Source organism: Balaenoptera physalus (genome assembly GCF_965194825.1).
Source record: "Balaenoptera physalus genome assembly, chromosome: 21".
In the NCBI taxonomy this organism is placed as follows: Eukaryota; Metazoa; Chordata; class Mammalia; order Artiodactyla; family Balaenopteridae; genus Balaenoptera; species Balaenoptera physalus.
In genome coordinates this window covers 11894464-11920107 of record NC_138902.1, presented here as the reverse complement: position 1 = coordinate 11920107, position 25644 = coordinate 11894464, and the positions used below count along the sequence as shown (strand labels likewise).

The 25644-nt window shown below is 51.3% G+C and overlaps 1 protein-coding gene across 5 annotated transcripts in view; it reads right to left on the bottom strand.

Annotated features, from left to right (window-relative positions):
- Window positions 1-25644, bottom strand: part of ANK1 (ankyrin 1) — a 205423-nt gene that overhangs the window by 62781 nt on the left and 116998 nt on the right. For all 5 annotated transcript variants that reach the window (XM_082444308.1, XM_082444307.1, XM_082444304.1 and 2 more), the window contains exons 3-9: window positions 7937-8035; window positions 3864-3962; window positions 3225-3323; window positions 2053-2238; window positions 891-989; window positions 418-516; window positions 60-158 (exon numbers count right to left, since the gene is read on the bottom strand). In XM_082444308.1, the coding sequence (XP_082300434.1) occupies window positions 60-158; window positions 418-516; window positions 891-989; window positions 2053-2238; window positions 3225-3323; window positions 3864-3962; window positions 7937-8035 (780 nt within the window). The remainder of the gene's footprint in view (window positions 1-59; window positions 159-417; window positions 517-890; window positions 990-2052; window positions 2239-3224; window positions 3324-3863; window positions 3963-7936; window positions 8036-25644) is intronic.

Here is a 25644-nt window from a genome sequence, read left to right as displayed (position 1 = left end):
GGTCGGCCTGACCTGGAGCCCTGCCTAAGAGATGTTCCTCGCAGAAAGGAAGCTCGCACCTTGGTTTTGGCTTGGATGGGCGCCCCGTGGTCCAGCAGGATCTCTGAGATTCGCAGGTGCCCATTCCGAGCTGCACAGTGGAGAGGTGTCAATTCATCCTTTAAAAGACAGTCAAAAAGAGAAAGCCCCAGAGGCACCCATCAGAGGTCGCTGGAGAGGAGGCACCTGTGGCATCATTCCAGCCGGAGAGGCACGAGAAGGCTTCCTTAAGGGCCAGCTCGGTGCAGCAGTCTGGTCTCCAGCTGCCCCTGTGGGCTGTTCTTCCCTAGCTGGTCATGGGGAGCCCACTACCTGGGTGGGGCCCTGGCAGGCAGCACTCCCTCCCCTGGCCTTGCCGGGCAGCTTGTTGGCACCCACCTTGGTCCTTGTTTCTATCTGGGCGCCGCGGTCCAGCAGAAGCCGCACCATGATCACGTTTCCCCTGCGGGAAGCGATGTGGAGCGGCGTGATGCCGTTCTGGAGGGGAGGAAGGGACTGGTCAGGGCGTGCATCCTTGTCTGGGAGGCAGCTGCTCTGCGCCCTGCTCCCCTGTGGCCCTGCCCCAGCCCAAGGCAAGCGGCCACTCTGAGCCCACTGTTAGGACTCTTCTCGCCTGAGAAAGATTTCAAAGCCTCTAAGGACACGCCAGCCTCTTGGTTCATCACAGCAAGCTGGCTGAGCCCAGGTCCCCCAGAATCAAAAACACAGGCTGCAATTTCTTAGAAACCCATCCAGGGCTGTCTCGCCCGCAGGCATGTCTGCAGTGCGGGGATGTCCTTGGTGCCACGAGAGGGGGGCACTGGGTTCCCCCAGTCCCTGCACGCACGGGTGGCCTCACCAAAGGGCCTCACCTGGGGTGTGAAGTTGACACTGGCTCCCCGGTTGAGGAGCAGCTGGGCCACGTTGAGGTTCTCGTAATGAGCTGCGATGTGGAGGGGGGTGAATCCCGTCTGGCACACAACAGAGGGGGACAAGGTGTCACAGGCCACATACTGGCATTTCTACCTGAGGATCAGCCTGGGGGTCTGAAAAGCCGGCAGGACCAGCCGACCTCACACGGCAGGCAGATTCGGACGGAAGGGGTCAAGAGATGTCCCACGGCAAGTTACATCCAAAAGTGAGGTGCTACCTCTGGGGACACCCAGTCTCCGTGGTTCATGTGGACAAACCGTGGACCAGGGTCGCCTCCCACCCTGCAGGCAGGGCCCGTTCCTCTGAACGGTTACTTCTGAAGAGATTTTAATGAATGAGTGAGAAGTGTTATGGGGTCCATGACCTTAATCCTCGGGACGGTTTCAGCCCCTATAGGGGTGTGGTGGCCGCTGGGTGGCCAGCTGGGTGGCCAGGGTGGCCCTTTGACCCTCGGTGGGTCCCTTGTCATCCTTCTGTTCCTAACCCCCGACCACGCCTAACGATCCAGGCAGCGGTTTTCCAGGCGGAACCCCGTGACCGTGGGGCAGGGGCCTGTGTGACTGACTCAGCGCAAGTTCATTCCCAGCGGGAGGGAGACGTTAAGTTTAGACGTTAAGTCTAAACTTACAGGTAGTGAAAACATCGGACAGCGTGTGCAGACGGCGGGCTGTCCAGGCCCCTGGGAGGCCCCTCCCCGGTCCCATCTCCATGTGGGGACCCTTCCCTCCCTCCCTCCAACCGGGGGAAAGCTGGGGAAAGAGCTGGAATAAACTTCTAGAACACCACCTGGGTGGGGGGGATGGATTGCAAAGTCCTCCTCTGGCCAGAGGCCCCTCCTGCCCCGCTTGGACGCTGTTCTGGGTGACCTGGAGCCACATCGAGCACACGTCCTTCGGCGTTGCCCAGGGATTTAAAGGGGGGCGTCCCCTGTGGCGCTCGGCTGGCTGGTGGAACGGCGGGCACAGCGGGGCGGGCGCTTGGGGTGCACGCCGGGGCTTCTGTGGTCTGGGCTGGTTCCGAGTAACTGCCGGGAACCGGTGGAGACCCCGAGGGCCCCCGGTCCGGGCCCCGGCATGATCCCGGCCCCGCCGGCCGCCTCACCTTGGAAAGCACGTCGGGGTTGGGGTCGTTCTGCAGCAGCACCGCGGCCGTCCGCGTGTCATCGTTGCGGGCCGCGATGTGCAGGGCAGGGAGGCGCACCTTCCCCTTTGTTCCGTAGTTGATGAGGTGCGCCACCACGTTCTCGTGGCCCTGCTGCAGGGCCACGGCCAGAGGGGTGAAGCCATCCTGACCGGGGGGAGAGGAGAGGAGAGACCATTTGCTCTGACCGTCCTGACCGCTCGGTCCTCAGGGCAGGACACGTGCTTTCGAGCTCAGGGCTCTTGCCCTCTGCCCGAGAGGACCTCCCTCCTCCACAGCCTGCAAGCTGGGCTTAGATGCCACCTCCTCCCTGACGCCGCTCTTGGCCCTGCTTTCGTTCCCTGCCGTCTCACAGCACCTCCAGTAATTTCCCTCTGGCGCGTAATTTAACGTTTCCTTTATGACATGCTCCTAGTCTGAGTGTTGATGAGACCTTTTACTGCCCTGTCTCTTTGCCTCTCTCTCACCCCGTCACCCGGTGTCAGGACAGTGCCGTGAACTGACGGCCGACCATCGTTCCTTCATTCATTTCACAAGTATTACTGAACGTCTACCAAACGCTGGAAACCACACCAGGCACCGAGGTTTCAATTGTGAGCTACTGTTATTAATCTCCTTGGTGTGTACTAGGGGCACAGGGCCCCCTGAACTGGCAAAGCAGATGTCATCTGATGCTAAGAGTCAAGAGAAGCTTTGGTTCCACCTAGTCCAATTTCATCATTTCACCAGGGACAAAACTCAGGGTCGAGTGACTTGTCCAAGAGTGTACGTGGGTTCCCGGCAAGAGCCTTCCTCATGAAGGTCCGAGGCAGACCTGTCACCCACACATGAGCGCACACGTGCACACACACACACACACACGTGCACACACGCCCCCAACCCCAGCCCGGTCTCCAGTGTTTGTCACAGTGGGAATGACAGGCTCACCCCCGCTGTCATTTCTCTGGCACGTGTCTGGGCATCCCTGAACGGCCATAACTTTGTCTCTTACCCCCTGCAGGGTCCGACAGCACCCAGGACGTTGATCATGGCAGAGGATGCATCCCAAGCCATGTCCCAGGAACACACTCCCCTGGGACCGTGCCCTCCCCCCGAGACATTCAGCCGTGAGGCCGTGTCCCCAAGGTACTTACCTCTGTGGCTACATTCTGATTAGCTCCGTTTTCCAGCAAAAACTTAACCACCTCCAAGTGATTCTCTTGTGCTGCCATGTACAGGGGTGTAAAGCCTTTCTGTAAGCCAAGAGAAAAAGCCATTGGAATTCACCCACGTTAGTGACAGATGCTAAAACCGATGCAAAATCCTCCAAACTCGCGGACAGCTCTCCCTGCATCCTGTTTCCACCCAGCCCTTGTGGCAACGTCCCCACCTGTGTCTCCAGCTATAAAAACACACGGACACTGCAATGGCATAGCGGGGTTACTGCAAAAGGCCACCAGGTGGGGTGATCCTCTCCAGAAGTCTGCTTCTGCCCCTCCCAGAATGGTCAGCCTCTTCTGCACACCCACCCCCGCTAATTTCACTCCCTTCCTCATCCCCCCTCACGTCCCCCCCATACACAGATGAGCCACAACTAAATATATTATTCTGCTAAAGGAACAGAGACGGGGTCCACAGTGACCCACCCCATCATGCTTAGAATGTCCACTGTGAAGCAGGAAAAAGCAAGAAGGTGCTTGCAGACATTTGAATACATTTGGACTCAGCCACACAGCGCGTCCACCCGGGTGAAGGGGACGGGCAGCCCCACGGCCTGGGGCCCTGAGCATCACCTGTGACTGGGCGTTGACGTTGGCGCCATAGTTGACGAGCTCCCGCACCACCTGGTCCTGACCCGCCAGGGCGGCAATGTGCAGCGCCGTGTTCCCCTTCTGAAACACGGGGAGGGAAGACAGGAGGTTCCCAGGGGCCCGTCACAGGTACAGGGCTGTCACAGGTGCGGGATAAGGGTGTCGTCTGCGGGGAGGCAGCGGGCTTCCTTTATGGCCCCAAGGGGCGGACCGCACACACTTGTGTGCCTGACCCATCAGACATCGTGAACAGCCCTGGCAGCCCAGGGAGGGAAGTTCTTCCCGTTCTCCTGAAAAAAGAATGCCCCAGAACAAGAAAGCCAACTTCTCAGCACGGATCTGCTGCACTTGGGCTCGGCGTCCCAACATCGGCCGACGGGCAGTCAGAATTCCCCAGGACACCTGTGGAAGGGCTGCCAGGCAAGCTGGTTCCTTGGACGTCCGGCTCCTCCCAGGCTGTGGCCCTGCAGGACGGGGCGGAGGCCCCGAGCTCCAGGGAAAAGGAGGCCACAGATCCCGCGGGCCCAGCTTCCTCGTGCCATTATAGCAACATGCACCGGCCAAAGGCTGGACCAAAGGGGGCACGGGGTGAGGGGTAGTCAAGCATCAGATAGAAGCGGGAAGGGCAGAAATAGGTAAAGGAGTTGGGGAGGGGGGTTAGTAAAAGGAACTATATAATGTACTCAGAAGAAAAGAAAAATATGAAACTAAGTGTGGAAAAATAAATAGAATAGAACCTGGCAGAGGAAAACACAAAGGAAGAACGTGAATAAGTAAAATACAGTGAGTCAGAGTTCACCAAGTCAGAGAGGAGAGAAGAAACGCTAGAAGCAAATGAGATTCACAGCTGTTTTAAGGTAAACTTTTCAAAAGCTGAGAACTGGTAACAGAGACTAAGAGGCCAGGCAGGCTCTGAAGGTGGCGGTAGAGGCGGGGACGTGTGAGGTTTCTTATCTGCATCCATCCTGGGCACTTAACAGCACTTCCTGGACGGGCGGGCTCAGGTCCAGCAGGCGGCTTCCGTTTCCGGGATGCGCCTCCCTGCCAGGCTCCTTCCTGCCTCCCTCCCAAGTCCCTCTTCCCCCACGTGACCCCACGGGCATCCCTGCTCCGGGAGGGGCAGGCAGGGCAGGCCCACTTGACAACGTCCATCAAACAGGGACCACAGCTGGACCCATCTGTCCCTCTGCTACTTACGGAGCACAGATCTCACACGACCTCACGTTTTCTAGTTCAGACGGCATATAGCTTTTAACTAAACTACATGAACACTTGCCAATCCATCTCAGGAAACCCACCAAACAGGGACTTCAAATCTAGTCTGTGCACTGGGGCCACTGGCCACTGGGAGCCAAGCACCTCCCCCAGGGGGTCTGAGCATCACAGGGTCTGGGCATCACAGGGCCACCCGGCGGCGCCCCAGGGCTCATGTTTCTGTCTCTAAAGCGCGGCCTGTCTCAGGCAGGAGGGTCCTCTCGTTACCTCCCAAATGTGTCTTTCTGATTTCTCCTTAAGTCCCATTTGATAAGCAGAAGGGTCCTTCCTCAAATATCCATCAGAGAACAAGTGCCAGAAATGAGTATATAGATGCTAAGTAATCTTTTTTTCTTCGAAGTCTGAAGAGCCTCCACTTAGACACCTTGGCACCTGGGTCCGACTCACTCGCTGTACCAAGAGGAACAGGGCTGCTGGCACCAGAACCTTCTCTAGGAATCAGGACTCAGACCTCCACGCCTCCCCACCTAGAAGGAGGCGTGCCGTGTCCATTCATCCATTCACCACACGCTGAGCACGTGTGTGTCAGGCACTGGGCCAGCTCAAGAAGGGAATTCCGAACATTTCTTTCCGTCTGCCCCTTCCTGCCTGAAATCCCACGACGACAGGACTCACCCCGTATAAACCCACGCGGAGGGAAGCTGGCCAGGGAGAGATGTGGAGGCCTGGCTGTGGGACTCGGCCCGTGACATCTTCAGAACCTGGGCTGAGAGCAGCCCTGGTGAGGAATGCATGCCCCCCTCCACACACACATGCACATGCCGCAAGGCTCAAGAAGACCCCCAGCCTCAGGTCCGGAGTCACAGGGAGATGGGGTTTTTTCTGCCTCTCCCTCAGCATGAAGGAACGTGCCCTCAAAGAAGCAGGAAACATTACTTAGCTATATTTGGATCCACAAAGACCCAATTTCTCCATTTCCAGGGAGTCCCAGAGCTCATGGCAGGGTGGGTGGCCGCAGTGGGTGCTGAGTGAGTGCCCGGGCTGGGGAGGGGTGGGCTGACGCGGCTCTGATCCCCACCAGCTTGGATGCTGAGCTGGCCTCTGGGGGGTGCAGGGGGAGGCAAAGAATACATTTGTTTCACGCTTTTAAATTTTCTAAGCACAGTTTAGGAACCTATATTGGTTTTGGCTTTTTAGTCTTTTCTTTTTTTAATCTCGCTCCTGCTTGCGAGACCCATTACAATTCCCCAATCTGTTGTGACTCTTGCTTTGCCCACGGTTTCAGCTTCACCCTTTTTTTCCTCCCTCTGTTGGGCCCTCAGAAACCACGCTGGCTTATACAATTTCTATAAATAACAGAGACACACCAAGCGTTCGCTTGCAAAATACCGATCCAAGGGGGAAATTCGGAGAGAGTAAAACGTGCTGAAGCGTAGTGTTTCTGCAGCTCTTGTGGGGATGCCAGGGGGAGGACAGCCCTCTGGCCACCACAGCCGGTCAGATGGCACCATGCTCGCGGCCAGGCAGCTGACGGCATCAGATGAGAAATAACCACCTCCCTTTCATCCACAGAAGAAGCCGGGTGGAAACAATTGGTATTTGTCATGGGGTTAGAAAAAAAATGCCCTGTACACATTCAGAAAGAGCAAGTCAGTCTATTTCATCCGTGAGATCTCTTCACCTTTGGGAAATGACATGAAAATTACAGAATTTTACCTCGAGAGATGAGTCTACCTTCATAATATTTTGGTAGTTCACTTCATAACCATAAATTATATCTGTTCTCTACCTGTTGCTCTTCTGGTTCTCTGCTCGCGAGGCAGTAAAACGTTTGCTGCGTGGAACTGAAATCGGGGCTGTGCATGAGACCACGTTGAATAAACAGCAAATGGAAAATAAGAGGCTGCCGGGAGCAGCCCAGGAAGAAAACCATGGGATGTAACAAAGGAGGGGGGAGAAGAGGAAACAGTACTTGACACAGTAAACAGAGGTGATTTTTTTGGTTTAATTTTGTTTGTTTTTAAATACTGGCTGCTTGTTGCTTAGTAAACAAATAAGATGCATAAGAAATGAAACTGATTTTGCAACATGTAGATGCGTCAATTTCATGACTGCAGTTTCTGGACTTAAGTCACTGGTGTTTATAATCTACTGCTTTGGGGAGAAACGTCCTGCTGTGAGAGGTGTGACATCACACAAATGCTTGGAGTAAAGAGAACACTCTTCACTGTTCAAGGGACCCAGTAAGGAGAGGAAATGGGTTTGGGGCTGAGCAAGGAAGACTCGCTGGAGAAGGATGAATGAGAGGGATGTGGGCTCTTCCACAGCCCTCATGAACGACACAGTCACCAATATTTATTGATTTCTTCCTATATAGGCATTATATATTCACTACCACATTTGATTTTCATACCAATCCTGCAACTACATATTATAATCTCCATTTTAAAGATGAGTAAACTGAGGCTTCTCACTGGATGAGTAACTTGCTTCAGGTCACAGAGTATGAAACAACTCAGCGAGGATTTGGACCCAAGGCACCTGCCTGTGGACCTCTTAGCTTGGGAAAGCATGAAGCCACTGGGCAAAGGGTGTTATTTTTAGATTTACAGTCGAGTGATCAGGATAAAGGCCCCCTGAATCCTTGTGGAAATGGGGTCCTGTGTTTTTCGGGTGACTTCAGGGGCTCACAGGACTAGGAACTGACTGCAAGGATGAGAGAAGTTCAGAAGCAGGCTTGGGTTTCTGTCAGGAAGGGCTGGTTTCTATGTCTTTAGGGTTTGGGACAATATGTGAATTTTGATGGAAACCTCCCGCCCCCGCCCTCGCAAGAGACGTACCTTGGTTGTCGTTTCCAGGATGATCTCTTTGTGCAGAAGTTCGACCACCATCTTCACGTGGCCTTCTTTAGAGGCCAGATGCAAGCCGTTCAGCCCATTCTGTGAAGAGCAGAGAGGCAGGAATGGTGGGGTTAGAGGGCCCATGCGTCCTGCTGGTCCAGGTGGCTGGACCGAGGTCTCTGACCGCGAGGGGCCGTGCGAAGGGCCCGAAGGGGAGACCCCACGTGGTGTTGACATAGGCGCAGGGCAGAGCCAGCCTGTGACCAAAGCTTGTCTGACAGTTAAATTTTAGGGGAAGAAAAACAAACATTTTCCAGGGCCAACCATCAAGTCCACAAAAGCAGAACTCTCACTGGGTAGTTAAAGTTCCAGCCGCCCGGGCTCTAAAGAAAGCAGCCAGCGCAAGCCTCACTGGTCCCCTCCTGCTTTGGACCCTTCTGACCCTTGCACTTAGATGTCTTGAAACTTTCTGGCAAAAGCTGCCTTCAAAGAGAGCTACTCAGAACACAAATAACTGACTACACGATGGAACTAGCTTTCAGTTCCAATGGAGAAGTAGATCTTGGCTGCACACAGAGAATGATTTTCATCGGTCAGTGATCTCCACCCCTCTCCTTCCCCACCAGCAATCTCCCCTCTTCCTGTCTCCTCCTTCCTGTCTCCTCTGCTGGTCAACTCTGTTCTCCCATGTCCCCTTTCAGGGGGTGCCCCAGGGCCACCGTGGGCTCTGGCTGATAAGAAAGACCCTCATCACCAAGATGGAGGGGTTGGCTCCTGATGGTGTGAATGGAGGGGTCCCTGGCTCACCATCTTCAAATATCTCTGCAGCCCCACCATGGGGTCCTGAAACCCCCACTCTCCCTTTGTATCAGGGCATCATTTTCAGGAGATTCCAATTAAAACACAAATATTCTGCCTGGGAGTGCTAGTGCATTAACCCATTAACAGATCAGTCCTATTGCTTTGCTAAAACCAGCACTGGAAAGTACTGAGTGATTACTGCCATAACGCGACACAGGTGCCTCGTGATGGGAGAATGGAACGTGTATAAGACCCTCTTTACGTCGGGGCCTTGGACGGGGCAAATATAACAGGTGCCTTGGGTGTCAGACAACAGCCCAGAGTAGGCTTGAAGGGAACTTTACCTACTTCCTATTTAGATCAGACCCACCCTGCGCCCCAAACACACAGAGTACGGTTGGCCAAATCTTTGCCCGTCAGCACGGCCAGCCTTGCCAGGGTGGGTGTATGTGGAGGGGATGGGAGGTGGGGTATGGGAGAGCCCGTTGTAATATTTCCTCTTGCCAATGCCTGAAAATCTCCGTTAGATTTCTTCCTCCTGCAGATTTTGGACACCATGAAAACGTAGGGTCCAAAGCTGTGTGAATAATCTACACCCCAGTGTGAATGAGAGTTTATCAGATAAAGGCTAGGTCAGAGCCCGTTTTGATAACAGAAAGGGAGAAAGTGGTTTAAGGCAAGACAGCAGGTCTTTGACTGCAGGAATCTGAGGGAGGGGGAGGAGCTCGGGGCTGAAGTATGCCAGTTCCCCTCAAATCATTCTGCAAAACACAAACTTGCAGAAAAGCCTTTGTCAGGTGACCCGCTCGGGGCACCTGGAGCCACTCTCTCCAGCTTTGTGTCATGACTCTACCCCGGGGAAGGGTCTGCACCTGAGGGAGCCACTCCTTCCCCAGCGCTGCGATCTACAATCCCCTCTTCACACCCAGCAGCGCCTTGTCTGGAAGGTTCCGGGCGCTGAGCGCAGGCACCCTGTGGTCACGTGGGAATCCGGGATGGGCGTATCACTGTGGGAATCACAGTCTGCTCACTGCAGGGCAGTCGGCTGGGGCTTCGAGCGTGCGTGTGCTGACTGCGGGGCTTTCAGCGCTGCCGGGGGGTGCAGTCACTTTCCAGGAGCAGTCGCTGCTCCTGAATGCCTCAAAGCTGGGGAAGTGGCCAGTCTACAAGGAAAATGCTAATGTTTGCTGCTAACACCCCAGGGGTGGCTGGCCCTGCTCTTTGGAGCCAGAGTCAGGATCTCAATCCACAGGGATTCTAGACACACAGTCTGCCCAGAGGATGCTGGCGTCCAAAGGGTTATTGGAGATCCCTGAATGCTGAGGAAACCAAGGCCCAGAGAAGTCAAATGATTGGCTCAGGTCACACAGCCTTTCTAGGTCATAGCTACATATAGAACCAACCTGGATGCCCCAGGAGGAAAGAGTTTGGGGCTTTTTTTTAACCCGAGGAACTAGTATGTTTCTTTTCATCAGCTGCTGAAAGCACAGGTTCCCTTTGTGATTACCAGGCAGCTTAGAGGGGCTGCTCAGTCACCATAACCATCCGTGTGGGTCTGGTCACGACCGCTGTAGGTGGTCCCCAGGATTTTACTCGCTGCCCTGGTCCCTAGGAAGCCCCTCTGCTTCCCTCCCTGGGTCACATACCCCCCTCCCAAAGCTGAACTCTGGCAGAAGGCAAGGAACTGTCTAAATATCAATAGATCTGTATCTCTAATAGTTTTACTTAGCTTCCACCTCGGATCCTGGTTCAAAGATCTCTTTCTTCTTTATGACTTGATTTTTCTCACTTTATTTTTGATTTGTTTCCAACACAGTCACACTAAGTTACTTCCAAGTCCATTACTGTGATGATCTGAATCCAGCACCCTCACCAGGGCCACAGAACAAGCCCATGTGGCACAGCTATGACAGGTGTGCAAGAAGACCCAGGAATCTAGTGCAGAGCAAAATCACACAGGGGCACAGCTATGACAAACTCTTGTCCCAACTACAGTTACCTCACGCCGAGCAAGCACTTAATCCGCTTCAGCAAACATTTACTGAGAAGCTATCTGTGCCTGGCACTATGCTAAGGATGCCTAAAACACAAACCCTGACCCTCGAAGAACTCAGTTTAGGACAGAAAGGAGATGCATAAAAATAAATGCGAAATCACGTGAAAAATGCCCAAAATGCAGGTATAAGACTGAAAGTAGCACAGAGGAGAAAGGAGCTGCTTGGTTAAGGGGTCAGGAAAGCTTCGCAGAGGGCTTTTCAGGGCAGTCTGCACACAGCCAGGGGTGCAAGTCCATTAACAATGGCAACGTGAGTTTAAACGTGTCTGAGTTTAAATTCTAAACCCATGAGCTCAGATTTTAGAAACTATGCTCTCGGCCATTCTCATCAAGTGCCCTCCTCTTTCTTCCAAGAAGCATCTGGATTCCAGGAACGTACAAACATCCACACCCACTGCAGCAAGTTTTCTCCAGCAACTGGCCTCAGCAGATGCGTGGATGGCCACATCCAGCAGCTGAAGTCGCTGAAAGCCTGAAAACAAGTTTAGGGCATATGTACCCAAAGGAGCTTGTACAACTGTCTTATCAGAGGCATAACCAGTCTATGCAGGAGACCACTTCCAGTATTTCAAAAAGAGCGTTTCATGGATAAATACTACATTTCATACTTTCTTTTTCTTTAAGCAGACTTGTTATTGCTCAAATCAGAAGGGGGGAGGGGTGCAAATTCTGGGAGCTACTTGTTGTTAACTAAAACTATGGACAGAGACAAACTGCAACTGACCACCTCTTTAAAATCAGGATCCGTGTGTTGTATTTGAGTCAAATCAAGTTTAAGTTACGGCTAAGAGTAAAAGGCAGGCTGCTGAATCTTCCTCATACCTTTTCAGCTACTCCAGCTAACTTGACAGCCACTCCACTCCACGCTGAATGGCAGACAGAATACTGAGGGGGATTACAGGGAGAAATCACATATTTCTTCCCCCAAATAACTGGGTGTAGAAGATAAACAAGAAGGAGGTGGAGGGATATTAGAGGAACTTCTTCAGCTAAATTAGAAGCTAGGGAAGAAAGCAGTAGCTACTTGTGGGCATTTTTGTAACCACACGCTTTTCTCAGGAATATGCCAGCTTGCCAAATTCTTCTTCCCGAAGACATCTGCTTCTGGGTCTCCAGTTACGCGCATGTTAGACTAACTGATTTTGTTCCACAGCCCTTGACTGCTCTTTTCTGTTTTTCTTTCATCACTCTTTTTCTATTTTTTGTTTCAATTTTGATCATTTCTACCGACATGCCTTCAAGTTCTTTGATTCTTTCCTCAGCTGTGTCCAGTCTACTCTTGAGCCTGTTGAAGAAATTCCTCATTGCCATGAAAGTTTTAAAAAATTTCTAGCATTCACTGGGCTCTTTCTTACAGTCGCCATCTCTCTGCTGAAATCCCCTATCTGCCCATGAACGGTGTCCACTTTTCCTACTAGATCCTTTAACATATTAAGCATAGTTATTTCAAAGTCCATCTGATAGTTCCAATATCCAGGTCATCTCTAAGTATGGTTCTGTTGATTGCTTTGTCTATTGACAATGCTTTGTTGCTGTTTTTTTCTTACGGTGTGTATTGTAATTTTTAATTGAATGCCAGACACTATATATAGAAGAGCAGTAGAGACTGAAATAATTTGTGCCTGGAAATGGACATGCTTCTGCTTCTGTGAAGCTGTTAGCACAGGGCTGGGGACGGGGGCTGAGTCAATCTAGTCAGGAGTTGACCTGCATCTGGGTTTTGTTGTTACCACTGGTGCGCACAGCCTTCAGATTATTCCAGAGGTAGGCTGCTGTCACCCGGAGCTCAGGTGCCAGAGGGTTGTTCTGTGTTCCTGACTGCCACTCAGCTTCCAGCCATCCTTTTGCGCCTGTGCCTCAATCGGGGTCTTTCTCCACGCTCTTGCCCCCTCCCAGCAGTCCTATGCTCTTCCTTGTTACAAGGTAGGAGCAGAGCTTCTCTTTTGTCCTGCTCCAGCTTCAGTCTTAGGCAGGCTTTGCTCCTGGACCTCAAAGGTGGGATTTTTTTTTTCCATCATTTTTCCCCTCTTCTCTGCAGCAGCAAAACCTGCCTTGTCTCTGTACTTGGTGCTGAGTGAGATTCCCTTGCTCCTCCCCCAGTGGTAGCAGACCTCTGCTTTTTATTGGCATAAGGCAGTTATTGGCCCCAAATGGCTTCCCGCCATCCCTAGGAGTGCAGGGGTTGTGCCTCCCCCTTTCCTGAAGCAGCGCTGGGTCTCTGCCTGTGTCCTGGGGCTGGAAGGTTTCCTACCCTCCCCAGGGCAAGAGGGAGTTTGCCACTACTCCCCCTCTGGAGAAGGGATTTTGCCTGAGGTCTGAAGGGGAGAGGGTCTGTTTTGGCTTCACACAGGGGAGAGTCTGGGGCCACCCCCCAGCCCCACCGTCACAGGCACCACCTGCTCTCCTGTGCTGCCCGTGGGTGTCCTGTGGTCTCCTGAGTTACCCCACTATTTCTCAGGAGCACCTGGTGGAGGCCTGGGGCTCCAGACACACTCAAGCCACACTGGCCTGCAAGAGTCTGTTAAGACCTTGGCTTGCATGGCAACTGCTTTTCTCTCCTGCATCTGCCAAAGCTGCAACGGTGGCCCTCTTCTGGGAGGGCTCATCCCTTTTTGGAATTCAGCTAAAAGTCCACTGCCCTGTGGCCTCAGCCCTCTGACGGGCTCAGGGAAGACTGTAATTCTGTAGATTATCCAAGCTTTTCTCTCTCTGTTAGGGTGGGAGCAATGTTCTCTGAAGCTTTTTACATCCTAGAAACTCCCTATCCTGAGCCTCTGAGGCCACCTGGTCCCATATGATCTCATCCCACACGGTCTTAACACGGCAGACAACCATTTTAGGATCTTTTGGGCAAAGATATTCATGCCAAACATGCACACCTGGAGTTTCTCATCTGCCTTTGCTCTGTTTTTTTCAGGTAAAATGCCCATCTAAAGGATCCTTCTGAGCAACAATCTGTCTGATGGGAGGGGAGGAGATCTCCGCCAGGCTGTGTCTCTTCTAACATTTTTAAGAAGAAGAAGAAGGAGAAAAATAAAGTCTCATTCAGCCTGAATGATTTAATTTGGAGTATTCTCTTGTACCAACTGTGAGAAATTCCACTGGCAAAATAGACAATTCCAGACATTTGTTCTCAGTAAATGATCCCTCTGTTTCACGTCTCTGATTGCCCCAATTACACTAATTGATTCCTCAATGTACAAATCCAGTAGACGTGTCACAGGAAATTAAACTCTCACCCTGTCCAGAGCAGAGGACGATTTCAAACCGAGAGGCCTTGGTGTCCGGAGATCCTCTGCCTCTTTGAAAACTCCAAGAATACCTCCGAGGCTGCTGCTGGCGTTCTCGTGTGGACACGCTCCATTCCACTCCTTTTCTCACACCCGGTGATTTCACGCACACACACAGCTGGCCCTGGAGCAGCCCCAGGCTGTGTCCTGAGGACCCTCCTGCCCACCTGTCCCTGCCACCCCACGGCCCCTGAACCTCATGATTGCAGCCCCTACGCCCTTTCTTTGAGCTAAGCAGTGTGTGCTCCTGTAGCAGCTGGGAAACATGGCCTTTTTATTCAGAAGCACTTACTACCCTGTTATTGGCTCTGCTTAGCAGATTAATTGGCTGCCCTATTATCAGAGGCTATGGAGCCTTGGGCAGGGGAGGCTTCGACGGGGAAGGAAAGGAGTGGAGCCCTGGAAGAAGAGAAGGCCAAGAGGCCGAGGGCCCCAGAGGGGAACAAGAGGCAGCGGGGGAGGAGTTTCTAGGTATCTTGCCTTCAGGCCACACCCACTTTACCCAGGCAGTCAGCCAGCAGTGAAGGCCTCGCCCATAAAGGACAAGGTTGTATACACAGAGGATCATGCACCTAGTTCTTATACTTTATGTGCTACTTTCCCACCCAGTCCAGATCCTCTATCAGCTTGTTATATCTGTCCAGGGAAGATAAGTATAATACTCTATGTTACAGAAGCTTAATTCCCCGAATAACAACCCGCCTGTACATTTGTGACCTCTAGCTTTGCTCTATTATTGGTTCCTATTTGTGGGGCACGATCACTGACGTTACATATTTCCAGGTCTGCAGCCCTGAAACAGAGTAGGAGATAAGAATCTAAACAGGGCTATGGAGAGAGAAAAGGATTGAAATGGTTGCCATCCCTACTCCGAATCCTGAAATTGATGAGAAAGAGGGAAGGAATGAGGGAAGAAGGAAAGGCAGAGACCATGGAAACCAAAGACAGAGGGGACGATGAGAAACAAGAGGTGATGGGAAAGGAAAGATGGAGTGACTGTCACTCTGGGCTCAATGAGAGGAGGGCATGAATTAAGCTGCTGGCAAAGAAATTGCTACAACAATATAAATCTTGGGTACGCTCCTCAAATTGCCTGCATTAAATTTTCAGCCCAAACAGAAATGAAATCAAAAGGGAACAGGGGTTTTCCCATCTTCCCTTCTCTTCCTGTTCCCTCCCCTCACCTCCCAGCTGGAGGATGCCGGCATCTGAGGAAGGAGGACAGTGAACCTGAGGGGTGCCCTGCAGAGGCATCTGAGAGGGAGGAGGGGGCCGCTCCGGAGTGCTTAGGAGGTTGGCACATCGAGCGAATAAACAAACATGTTAAGCATGATGCGAATCCGTGGTAGTCAGATTTCTCACTGTCTGAAGGGATTTAAAACCTGGAAAGAGGAAAGGCTAGGAAGAACCCTGAGGTCCTGGACCAGGATTACAAGTATTGGCTTGACCTCATGGGTTTTTAAAAATACACATACACAGATAGATGTAGAAATAGTTACAGATGTGTGTACACACATGACAAGCAGTAGCAGTGGGCACACCGAGTGATCAGATTTTGGTGTCTACATACCAGCCTCCACTAAAAGGAAACAGGGGGCCTTGGAAAAGTGGCTGATCCAGGGCTGGGGCAGGGCAAGTACAAAATGCCGCTGGGATAACTTACGCCAGAAAGTAAGGAAATCAAGAATGATGCAAACACGTCACATAACACAGAAGCCCGCTTATTGAAAGGGCTCCCAATGGCCCGGTTTAGATCTGAACATCAAAATAAGTCATGAGAGTATCAGATTACAGCCCATCAAATAAAACAGGAACCCATGAGTCTGAACAGACTCATTATAAATAAATAATGAAAAAAAACAAATCAATGAGGGAGAAGGGAAAGCTTATCCTTCAGTGGAATGCCAGCTAATAAACGCAGAAGAAATGATGGAGAATCACTCCTTGGAACCACCATAGTGGTAGTGATGCAGGCAGAAGTCATCAGTCTATGCCAGGAATGGTGGCTGGGAGTTTGATGAGGAACAGGATATTGGCATCATATCGGAATATTCCTCCCCGAGAAAATACTGATCAACTACAAAGGGAAAAACTGATGATTTCACGGTAGAAAAACTTGGCAGACACCAACTTCAGCAGGTGATCAAGGTTAACATCCTTGGAGTGGAAAGGGAGCATGATTTCTACAGGCTCCTGCTAAGAATGCACCGCCTCAGCCTGGTCACCAGGAAACATCAGCAGACACAGTTGAGGTTCAAACTACAGAACGGAAGACGGTCAAAAAGAGGAGACACAGGCCAAGACTGAGGAAGCATTCCAGGTTGAAGGAGGCCGATAAGCCATGACAAGTGATCCCAGAGGGTGTTCCTGGAGAGACTCTGTGTCATGTGGGAAAGTGTCCTGACTTCTGGGTTGTACTCACTGGCTGTTTAGGGGTGATGGGGAATTACATCATCTGCAGTACATATTACAGATCAGTAGAGAGGAAAGGTCGCAGAGAGTCTGGGTAAGGTAGATGTGGGGATTCTTTGTACGGTTCTTGCCAATTTTCTATAGGTTTGAAATGCTACAATTTTAAAAAAGAAAGTGGGGGGTAGGAAGGAGCCGCGTGGGAGGGGTAGAAGAGGTTGTCAGAGAAGCAGATGCAGAGCTCTGAGTTACTCTGGGCTCTGGCTCTGGCGGGAGAGGATGGGCAGCCCTTTGGGGTTCCCGCACGGGTAAGGATCAAAGCCAGAGTGACAGGCTGAGCACGCGCGTCCCTCCTATTTTACAGGCCCTGCGAGGGGCGACCTTTACCGGAGTTGAGAAGACCATTCTAGGCTGGAAACCCCGGAGAGCAGCCGAAGCCCCGCGTGGGAACCAGCTGACAGGAGGGCAGGGCAGGGCCCCGCACATGGCACCGCAGCCTCCTTCTGACCCGGCTATCGCGTGGCTCCCTGGAGACCGCTTGGTGGGAAAGGTCTGCTAAAAATACGTGACCCTGGATCTAACACATCGGAAGCCAGAAAGAACTGAGGCGACTGCTGTCACCCTGGCGGGAAATCACCCCTCGTCTCCTCTGCCATCCTGTCTCCGGTCCAGGGCCGGGGAAGGTAAAAGAAGCTCAGAAACTGAGAGGAAGGCGTACAGTCAGAGGGAAAGGCACAGGACCAGCTCTGCGCGAGCCCCTGCTCTGCTTTATTACAATCGAAGTTTACCTCCTTACCCAGGCAGCGCTTATGATTTAGAGGTTACTGGATATTCACAAGGAGAAAAACACTTGAATGCTTTCATTATCTTAAGAAAAAAAAAAAAAGAAAGAAAAAACCAGAAACCCACACCTCTTTGGGAGCTCCGGGAGGAGATGCCTCGACCTGGTCCCCTTCCCTCTCCTCTCCGGACACACCTGGGCAGCCTCCTGTGCTCAGCAGCCCAGCGGCCGCAGGGGCTGGAGGCCCTTGGGGACACTGAGGAAGGTGTGAGCTCAGGTTAATGAGACAACGGGACTAACGGGACTCTGAAATTCAGCTCAGCAGCTAAGAATATCTCCTATGGACTAGAAAGGGTATCCTCGTCCGAGATCTCAGCATTCCTTTAACTGGATAAAAAGAACCAGCTCTTCAGAAGCAGGGCAGTGGGGTTTAGAGGCAAGAACGTCGGACACGGGACGAGGGCCTCTAAACTGTCCTCCTGAGGTCTAGACGTGTCACTTCACCTGCCAGGCCTCAGCCTGTGAATCTTCAAAATGACAGGCCTGCTTCTCTTAATTCCACAATTCCAGAATCAGTGTAGGCGCTCTCAGAAAACAACTAAGCTAGGGGAGAGTGGGATGAATTGGGAGATGAGGTTTGACAGAAATACACTACCATGTGTAAAATAGATGGCTAGTGGGAACCTGCTGTATAGCACAGGGAGCTCAGCTCGGTGCTCTATGATGACCTAGATGGGTGGGATGGGGGGTGGGAGGGAGGTCCAAGAGGGAGGGGATATAGGTATACATAGAGCTGATTCGCTTCACTGTACAGCAGAAACTAACAACATTGTAAAGCAATTTTACTCCAATAAAAAAAAAATATGTGTTTTTGCACATAGAGGTGCAGAAACACATATGACAAGACTCATGCCAAACTGTTCACAGTGATCTGGGCGGAGGGGGAGTAGAAGGGGAGACTTACAGAAGACTGACTTTCTGTGTTTCTGTAAAGTGTGAAATTTTCAACAACTACCCTGCATTCGTTTCGTTGTTAAATGAAAAATCTCAAAACACACTCAGGGACATGGTTGTCACAAATGACAGAAACGGGGCCTGGCACACACCGTGTGTTCCCTAAGAGTTGACGGAACTGAATTCTCACACGTGCAACCTGACACACACACACACAGCTATCTTTCTTCTTAGCCTCCTGAGACTAAGAATGCCACATCTAGTCTTCACATTGTAAAGTCACAGCAATCAAACCATAAAGTGGACTTTGGAGGGTGTGCTTTCCTTGGAATACGTTCCAGATCCTTCCTGACGATGCTATCACCCTTTTTAGTCCCTCGGATCCCAGAGATGTCCCCGTTGTTGCTACAAGTGGACATCTTTATATACCTGAAGAAGTCAGTTAACTCTCCCTTCACCGAGAGGGGAGGGAAATGAAAATAAAACCAGGCAGCCTGTCCGTGGGGTTCGGTGCACAGAGGCCAGGCTGGGGGTTGGGGGACCCCGGCTCCAGCTCAGGAAGACTCTTTGCCTCTTCACCGACCTCACTTATCGAGCACCTGCTCTAACCACTCCACAGGGGTGATGTGAGCCTTCAAAGCGGCCGTGCCTGGAAGGGCTTGGGAAAGCAGAGACACCAGAGAACTGAAATCTGTGATTCTTAAAACACCGTGGGTCACTCTGATTCATGTCAAGCAATCAACTTCCTTTCAAACTATAAATTAGCCGCTGTAATTAGCAAGATGAACACCAAATAGCTCATTTCTGCCGCGATGCAGAAGTAATTTACCTATTTAAAATAATTCAGGGGAAGGAGGTTTTCAGGTTCTGTCTTTTTCACTAGTACCTTTTCTAGCAGGAACCGGAGCTCCAGAAGAGTCCCTGGAACCAGGCGCTGGGGCGTCTAGTGTTCCCCTTGTACACCTGCACACCCCGGACCACCACTCTCCCACATGGGGGCTGCAATCACACACCCTTCCCCCTCCTTCTTCACTATTCCAGAGCTGCAACAAACAGCACATTTCCAGAAGGCTTAATGTTACCATGTGATCGCATGGAGAGGCCTTCTGTGTGAGTTGGGGGGTGCAGGTAGAATTAGGGAACAATGTAGTTGAACATGATCTCTACGCCTGTCAGCAGTTCCTAAGCAAAAGATGATGCCAGAGGGGACTTCCCCAGTGGTCCAGTGGTTAAGACTCCACACTTCCACTGCGGGGGACCTGGGTTCGATCCCTGGTCGGGGAACGAAGATCCCGCATGCTGAGCAGTGCGGCCGGAAAAAAAAAAAAAAAAAGATGATGCCAGAGGAGAGTAACAGGCTGCATATTGGCCCTGATCCAGATGTACCCTCCTTAGCCTGATCACCCCTCCTCCCCTCTTACATTTCATGTACTCCAAGCTCACCCACCTCCCTGCTGCCTGTGCCCTGCGCCACCCCTGCCTCTGCACAGTCTGCTCCTTCCCGCTGCAGTTCCCCGTTCCCAATTTCCCTGGCAAACTCCCACTCTTCCTTCCAGGGCTTTCTCTGACTCACTCCAGCCACCACCCCCAGACTAGAAGCGATGGGGGAGCGCTCACTTTTGAGTGGCGAGCACGTGGCTTAGTAGAGCAGCTCAAGAAATGTGTTGAGTGAATGAATAAGTGAGTGAGAACAGCCTCTGTGCTCATTCTGGATGGCGCTGGATTTGTAACCTTCTATGTACAAGCTGGACTTCTTTACTGGCCTCCAAGTTCTTTGAGAGCAGGGCATGGATGAACTTAGTGTTTACCAAGGTCCTGGGGGTGTTCTAAGTGCTCAATACATGTTTGTAGAACCAGGGTATAGAGAACGGGTAAGCAACAAGGTCCTGCTGTGGAGCACAGGGAACTATATTCAATATCCTGTGATGAACCAGAATGGAAACGAATCTGAAAAAGAATATATATATGTGTATAACTAAGTCACTTGGCTGGACAGCAGAAATTAACACAACATTGTAAATCAACTATACTTCAATAAAATAAAATGCATTTTAAAAAAGGAAAAAAGTGAATTAAAAGAAAAATGTAAACATACATGTTTGTTGAGTACATGAATGAGCAGAGAAACTTCAGGGGGTCTTTGCCAGCCCACCTCTCCAAATCCAAAGTTATAAAGCTCAGAAGATATTCAGAAGTAACCTCTAGACCTCAGCTTTCCGAGTTATAAAGTGACACAGAGTTGAATGACAAGATCTCCTCTAAGTTCTAAGACTATAATTTGGAAAGGTAGCAATTATCACAAATCCTGATCAAAACACTTGGCATTTGGCTGCTGTAGAAAAGATTATTCTGGAGCTCTTGTTCAGGTGCTCCATTTATTTGAAATGCTGAAAACCCTTCACCTTCAAGATAAACAAGTACCCAGCAGTGCTGGGTGCATGTGGAAGGCACATGTGGAAATTTAAGGAACATCAATGGAACTAGCATGGTTTCACACGCTCTCCTGGGATGTGTCGGGAATTGTTTATGTTTTTGTGATGGCTCAGATGGTCGAGCTTCTGGATACGGCAGCAAACACTGCCACATATTTGATGAGTGTGGCTGGTGCCAGAACTATCATCACGCAGGAGAGTCATTATCCTAAGAGGGACTATTTCACGCTGCTCTTAAAAGTGGCACTGCTTACGACGACATGGATGGACCTAGAGATGATCATACTAAGTAAAGTAAGCCAGACAGAGAAAGGCAAATACCATATGATATCACTTATATGTGGAATCTAAAAAAAAAAAAAAAAAGATACAAATGAACTCACAAAACAGAAATAGACTCACAGACACAGAAAACAAACTTATGGTTACCAAAGCAGAAGGCAAACTTATGGTTACCAAAGCAGAAGGGAGGGATAAATTAGGAGTTGGGGATTAAAATATACACACTACTGTATACAAAAGAGACAACCACCAAGGACCTACTGTATGGCACAGGGGACTATACTCAATATCTTATAATAAACTATCATGGAAGAGAGTGTAAAAAAAGAATACATATATGTATAACTAAATCACTTTGCTGTACACCTGAAACAAACACAACATTGTAAATCAACTATATTTCAATAAAAATTTAAAAATAAATAAATAAATTTTAAAAACTCAAAAAGAAAAAGTGGCAGTGCTTAGATGGAGTTCCTACATGGGCTAAGCATCAAATAAATAAGGTTTCATCATTAGTGGTTACAGCAGACTAGAGAGCTACCGACTGATTTTATGAGCACCTACTATGTGCAAGGCAGAATCCTGACAAGGAGCGCTGAATAAAGCAAAGTCCTCTCCCTTCGAGGTGCCTCCACTGTAGCAGGGAAGACAGAGAGTGATGAGGAGAGACACAGACGCATAGCAAGTCAGGCAGTAGTAAGTACCACGGAGAAGAATAAGACAGGCTAAGGGGATGGAGGTTGCCTGGGATGCTCCAGAAAACCCTTCTTCTAACTCTCTGCCTTATGCCAGCGCTGCAGACAACAAGGCCTCTGCTGTTGGAGTGAAATTTCCTTTATTCCCATCAGGAGGGGCAATGAGCCAGGGTTTGTGAGCGTCATAAGAACAGAGCAGAAACCTGAAACAGTGAGGCTTTTCGCCCCTGGAGTTAGAGCTGGCCGTTCCCAGTGGAGCCCCACGTAGACCCGGCAATTCTAGGAATTCGGGAGAACAGAGGCTCTTGACTTGCTGTCCTCTCGTTCTCTTTTTATTGGGCTAACTGCTAAGCACGTAAGGTCGATCAGTGCATCCCAGAAAGTATGTTTTTTTCTTGCTATGGCCTCCATAATAAACTATTTTGATATAAGTAATCTAGCAATAATTCTGGAAATTGGACACATGAGGCTGCTGTTAGTATGCGTCTAATTATGGAGCCATTTATTCAAGCCAGTATCGACCATATGACACGTCGTGTGCCGCGTGTTGAGGGGCAGAGGCAGCTACGGGCTTCGCCACCAGGTCGCTTAGCATCTACTAGGACAGATAAGACGACTTTGCTATGCTCTACGGTCGGACACGGCTGAGCTGTGAGAGGATCGGGGTGACGACAGTGGACATTGCTTCAGGCCCTGGGGACAACTGTGTCTTCACAATGGCTTTTGAGCTGAGACGCGACCCAACCAGCCCGCTGCCGTGTGCGAGAACGACACGGTCCCGGGCTGAGTCAGGGCCCCTGGCCCACAGGTGCCCTGTGCCATGTGTGCTGAGACCACCACAGCCAGGGCGACAACCCTGTGAGCCTGGGGGGGCAAGTCCCTGGGCTTCGCTCCCGACCTTCTCCCCCCTTATTCAGAGCCCCTCGGGATTCTGCCTGGTCCCCTGCCTCAGCTTCCCCCAACCCCAGTCTCCCCGCTTCTGTCCCTGTGCCCCAAGTCGATTCTCCACACGGCAGCCAGGGTGATCTCTTAAATACCTAAGTTAGATGGAGCACCTTCCAAAGGCGTCCATCACCCTTGAAGCAAGATCCAGATCCTCACTGTGGCCTGAAAGCCCTTCAAGATTCCGCCCTGGCAATTTCTCCCACCTCCCCGCCTACCACGCCTCCCTTCCATCCTTCCACTGCAGCCACGCTGTTCTTGCTCTTCCGCAAACAAACCAAGCTCACCCCTGCCCCAGGACCTTAGCACATGCCCTCCTCCAGGAACGCTCACCTCCAGAAACCACCTGGTTCTCCCTTACTTCTTTTTAAATCATCCCCTTAGAGAGGCCTGCCTTAACGACCCTCTAGATTAGGCCCCTTTCCCTCCCTCCTTCATGGGATGTCTCATTAGCTGATGTTATATATTTGTTCATTTTCTTGCTAACTGTCTGTCTTCTTCACCAGCTATAAATGTCACGAGGGCACAGACTTTGTCTCTTTTGTCTATCTTGCTCAGTGCCTAATACCTGGCACAAACGAGGTGTTTAATATATACGTGTGAAATGACCCCCACGAAGACACTGGGGGGTTAGATTCAACACACCTCTCGGCCCTGTTCTCACCAGCCAACGCCAGCGTTCCACTTCCTTGAGTGCTGAATGGCTTCCAAATATCTATCTTTGGGTTGGACCTCTTATCTGAGTTCCAGGCTCAAATATCCAATTGCTTACTGTATATTTCACTGGATTCCTCAAAGACTCCCTAAGAGGATGCCCGCCCAGCCCTGCTCTCTGCTTCTCATCCCGTTTCCACACACCGAGGCTGCTCCCAGTTCTTCTGTCCGTGAGCGGTGCCACCCTCCACAGCCCGCACAGGTCAGACATCTGAGGGTCCCTGTTGAAGTCTCCTTACCCTGTCCCACCCCCATCCAGCTCATCCATCCCCATGGCCACGACCCTGATCCAGGCCTCTGACGTGTCTCTCTTGGACTATTGCTGTCATCTTATAACCCAGGGGTCCCCTACCCCCCGGGCACGGACCACTACTGGTCCACGGCCTGTTAGGAACTGGGCTGCCCAGCCGCTCCCCATCTCCATTACTGCCTGAACTGCCATCCGTGGAAAAACTGTCTTCCACGAAACCGGTCCCTTGTGCCAAAAAGGTTGGGGACTGCTGTTATAACTGGCTTCCCTGTCTCCACCTGTGGGCCCTTCCACCTGTCGTGTTCACAGTGGGCACCTGCGGCCCTGTCACTCCTGTGCCTGAATCTGTGGTCGCTCCCCTTGGCTCTTAGGATAAAGATCAGAATCCTTAACCGGGTCTGCAAGCCGGGTGGATGCGCTACCAGGACACGCGGATGCAGCTGTGCAGGTGGTCAAAGGCTGAAATCCCTCCATCCTTCTCGGTCAGTCCCTCTACTCCTGCCGTTCTGGTCCCTCCCCAAGACCCTTCTCCTCACTCGGCAACGTGGGGCGCAGCAGGAAACACTGGCGCACACGTGCCCACACTCGTGATGCACACACACGGCTCTGGCCCTGGGGCACGCTGACCCAGTTGTTGGCTGCTGTGACCTTTGCCCCTGCCTCTCGGGTCCAGCACAGCCCTGAGGTCACCTCTCCGGCCTCATCTGGTCCCTGTTCTCTCCGCCTGCAGCCGTTCTGGCCGCCACTAAAGTCTCCAGGCTTTTCTCTGCCTCTGGAATGTTCTTCCCTCCCCTCCCTCATTAACCCCATCTCACCCCTCAGCTCAATATCTCTTCCTCTAGGAGTCTTCTCTGACCTCCAGCCCTATCCTACATCTTTCTTACACATTCTCCTAACACCCTCTGCCTTTCCTCATGGCTCCTAACGTAGTTTGGTCTGCAGATCCATTTGCGTGATTATTTGACTTAACAGCTCTCACAGCCAGTAGACTATAGTTCAGAGACGATGAGGATGACGGCTTTTTTCTTTTTTTAACCACTAAATTCCTAAAGCCCAGCTCTACACGTGAGGAGGTATCCAGGAAGACATTGGCTACCGGATCTGAAGCTCGAAAAATGTTTGGATAAGTGAAAGACGCGGGTATTCATGGAAAGATACTGGCGTAGGCACATGTAGACATGTGTCCTTGTGTGTGGACTTGTTCTTTTCTATAACTATAATCATGGGGATCAAAATCAGTAGACATAATCTATGCAACAAGAAAGCTTCCCTGCATATTCAGATGTCTCTTAAATAAGGCTCTTTTCACACTACTTAGCGTAATTATTTCTGAGTATGGCAAACAACTCCTATTCTTTCCACGAAACATACTCTTTGAAAGCGTGTTGCTTATATGAGGATCAGCATTTGCCATATTACTGCTATCATGGTCCACTGGCTCCAAAGATTCGAGCAAAAGCAAATTCTCGAGCCGTGACCCCAGGACAAGAGCCTGTTTTTATCTTCTCAAAACAGTGAATGCACGCTTTAAAGAGAAGAAGCTCTCATCCCATAAGGAGGATGGGTCTGTGCGCATCACAGGGCAAGGGCGTTGCCCGGATGGTGCGCTGAGGTTAACCGAGGTTCGAGTTCTAGCCCCGCTGCGCCCCACCGTTCAGTCCTCTCCCCCCTTCCCCGCCCCGCCCAACACGCTCCACTCAGAGCAAAAGCCAAATCGCCTGCTAACACCAGAAGGAGGCTCCAGCGACGCTGGCACTCCTGGGTGGGTCTGCAGTTCTGCCCCTGCGGCAGCACAAGACAAAGAGCAGCAGGGCCCAGATCTGGGGGAGGGGGTGAAGGAGCCGCGGGGCTAAACCAGCAGGAGGGGCTGTGCACCTTGGGTATCCCTCCTTTCACACACCCGCCCTCCACATTATTTCCTCGCCTGCAGCAGTTAGCAGTTTCCTCTGGCGCTAAGCCCATGGGAAAGCGTGTCCATAAAGAGCAAATATTGCCTCATGCTCGTGGAGCCTGAGATGAACCGAGGAGGTGCCTTAGAGGAGCGACGGCAGAGGGACAGGCCATTCACACGCCGGGGCCTCACCAGCAGCAGCCCGATC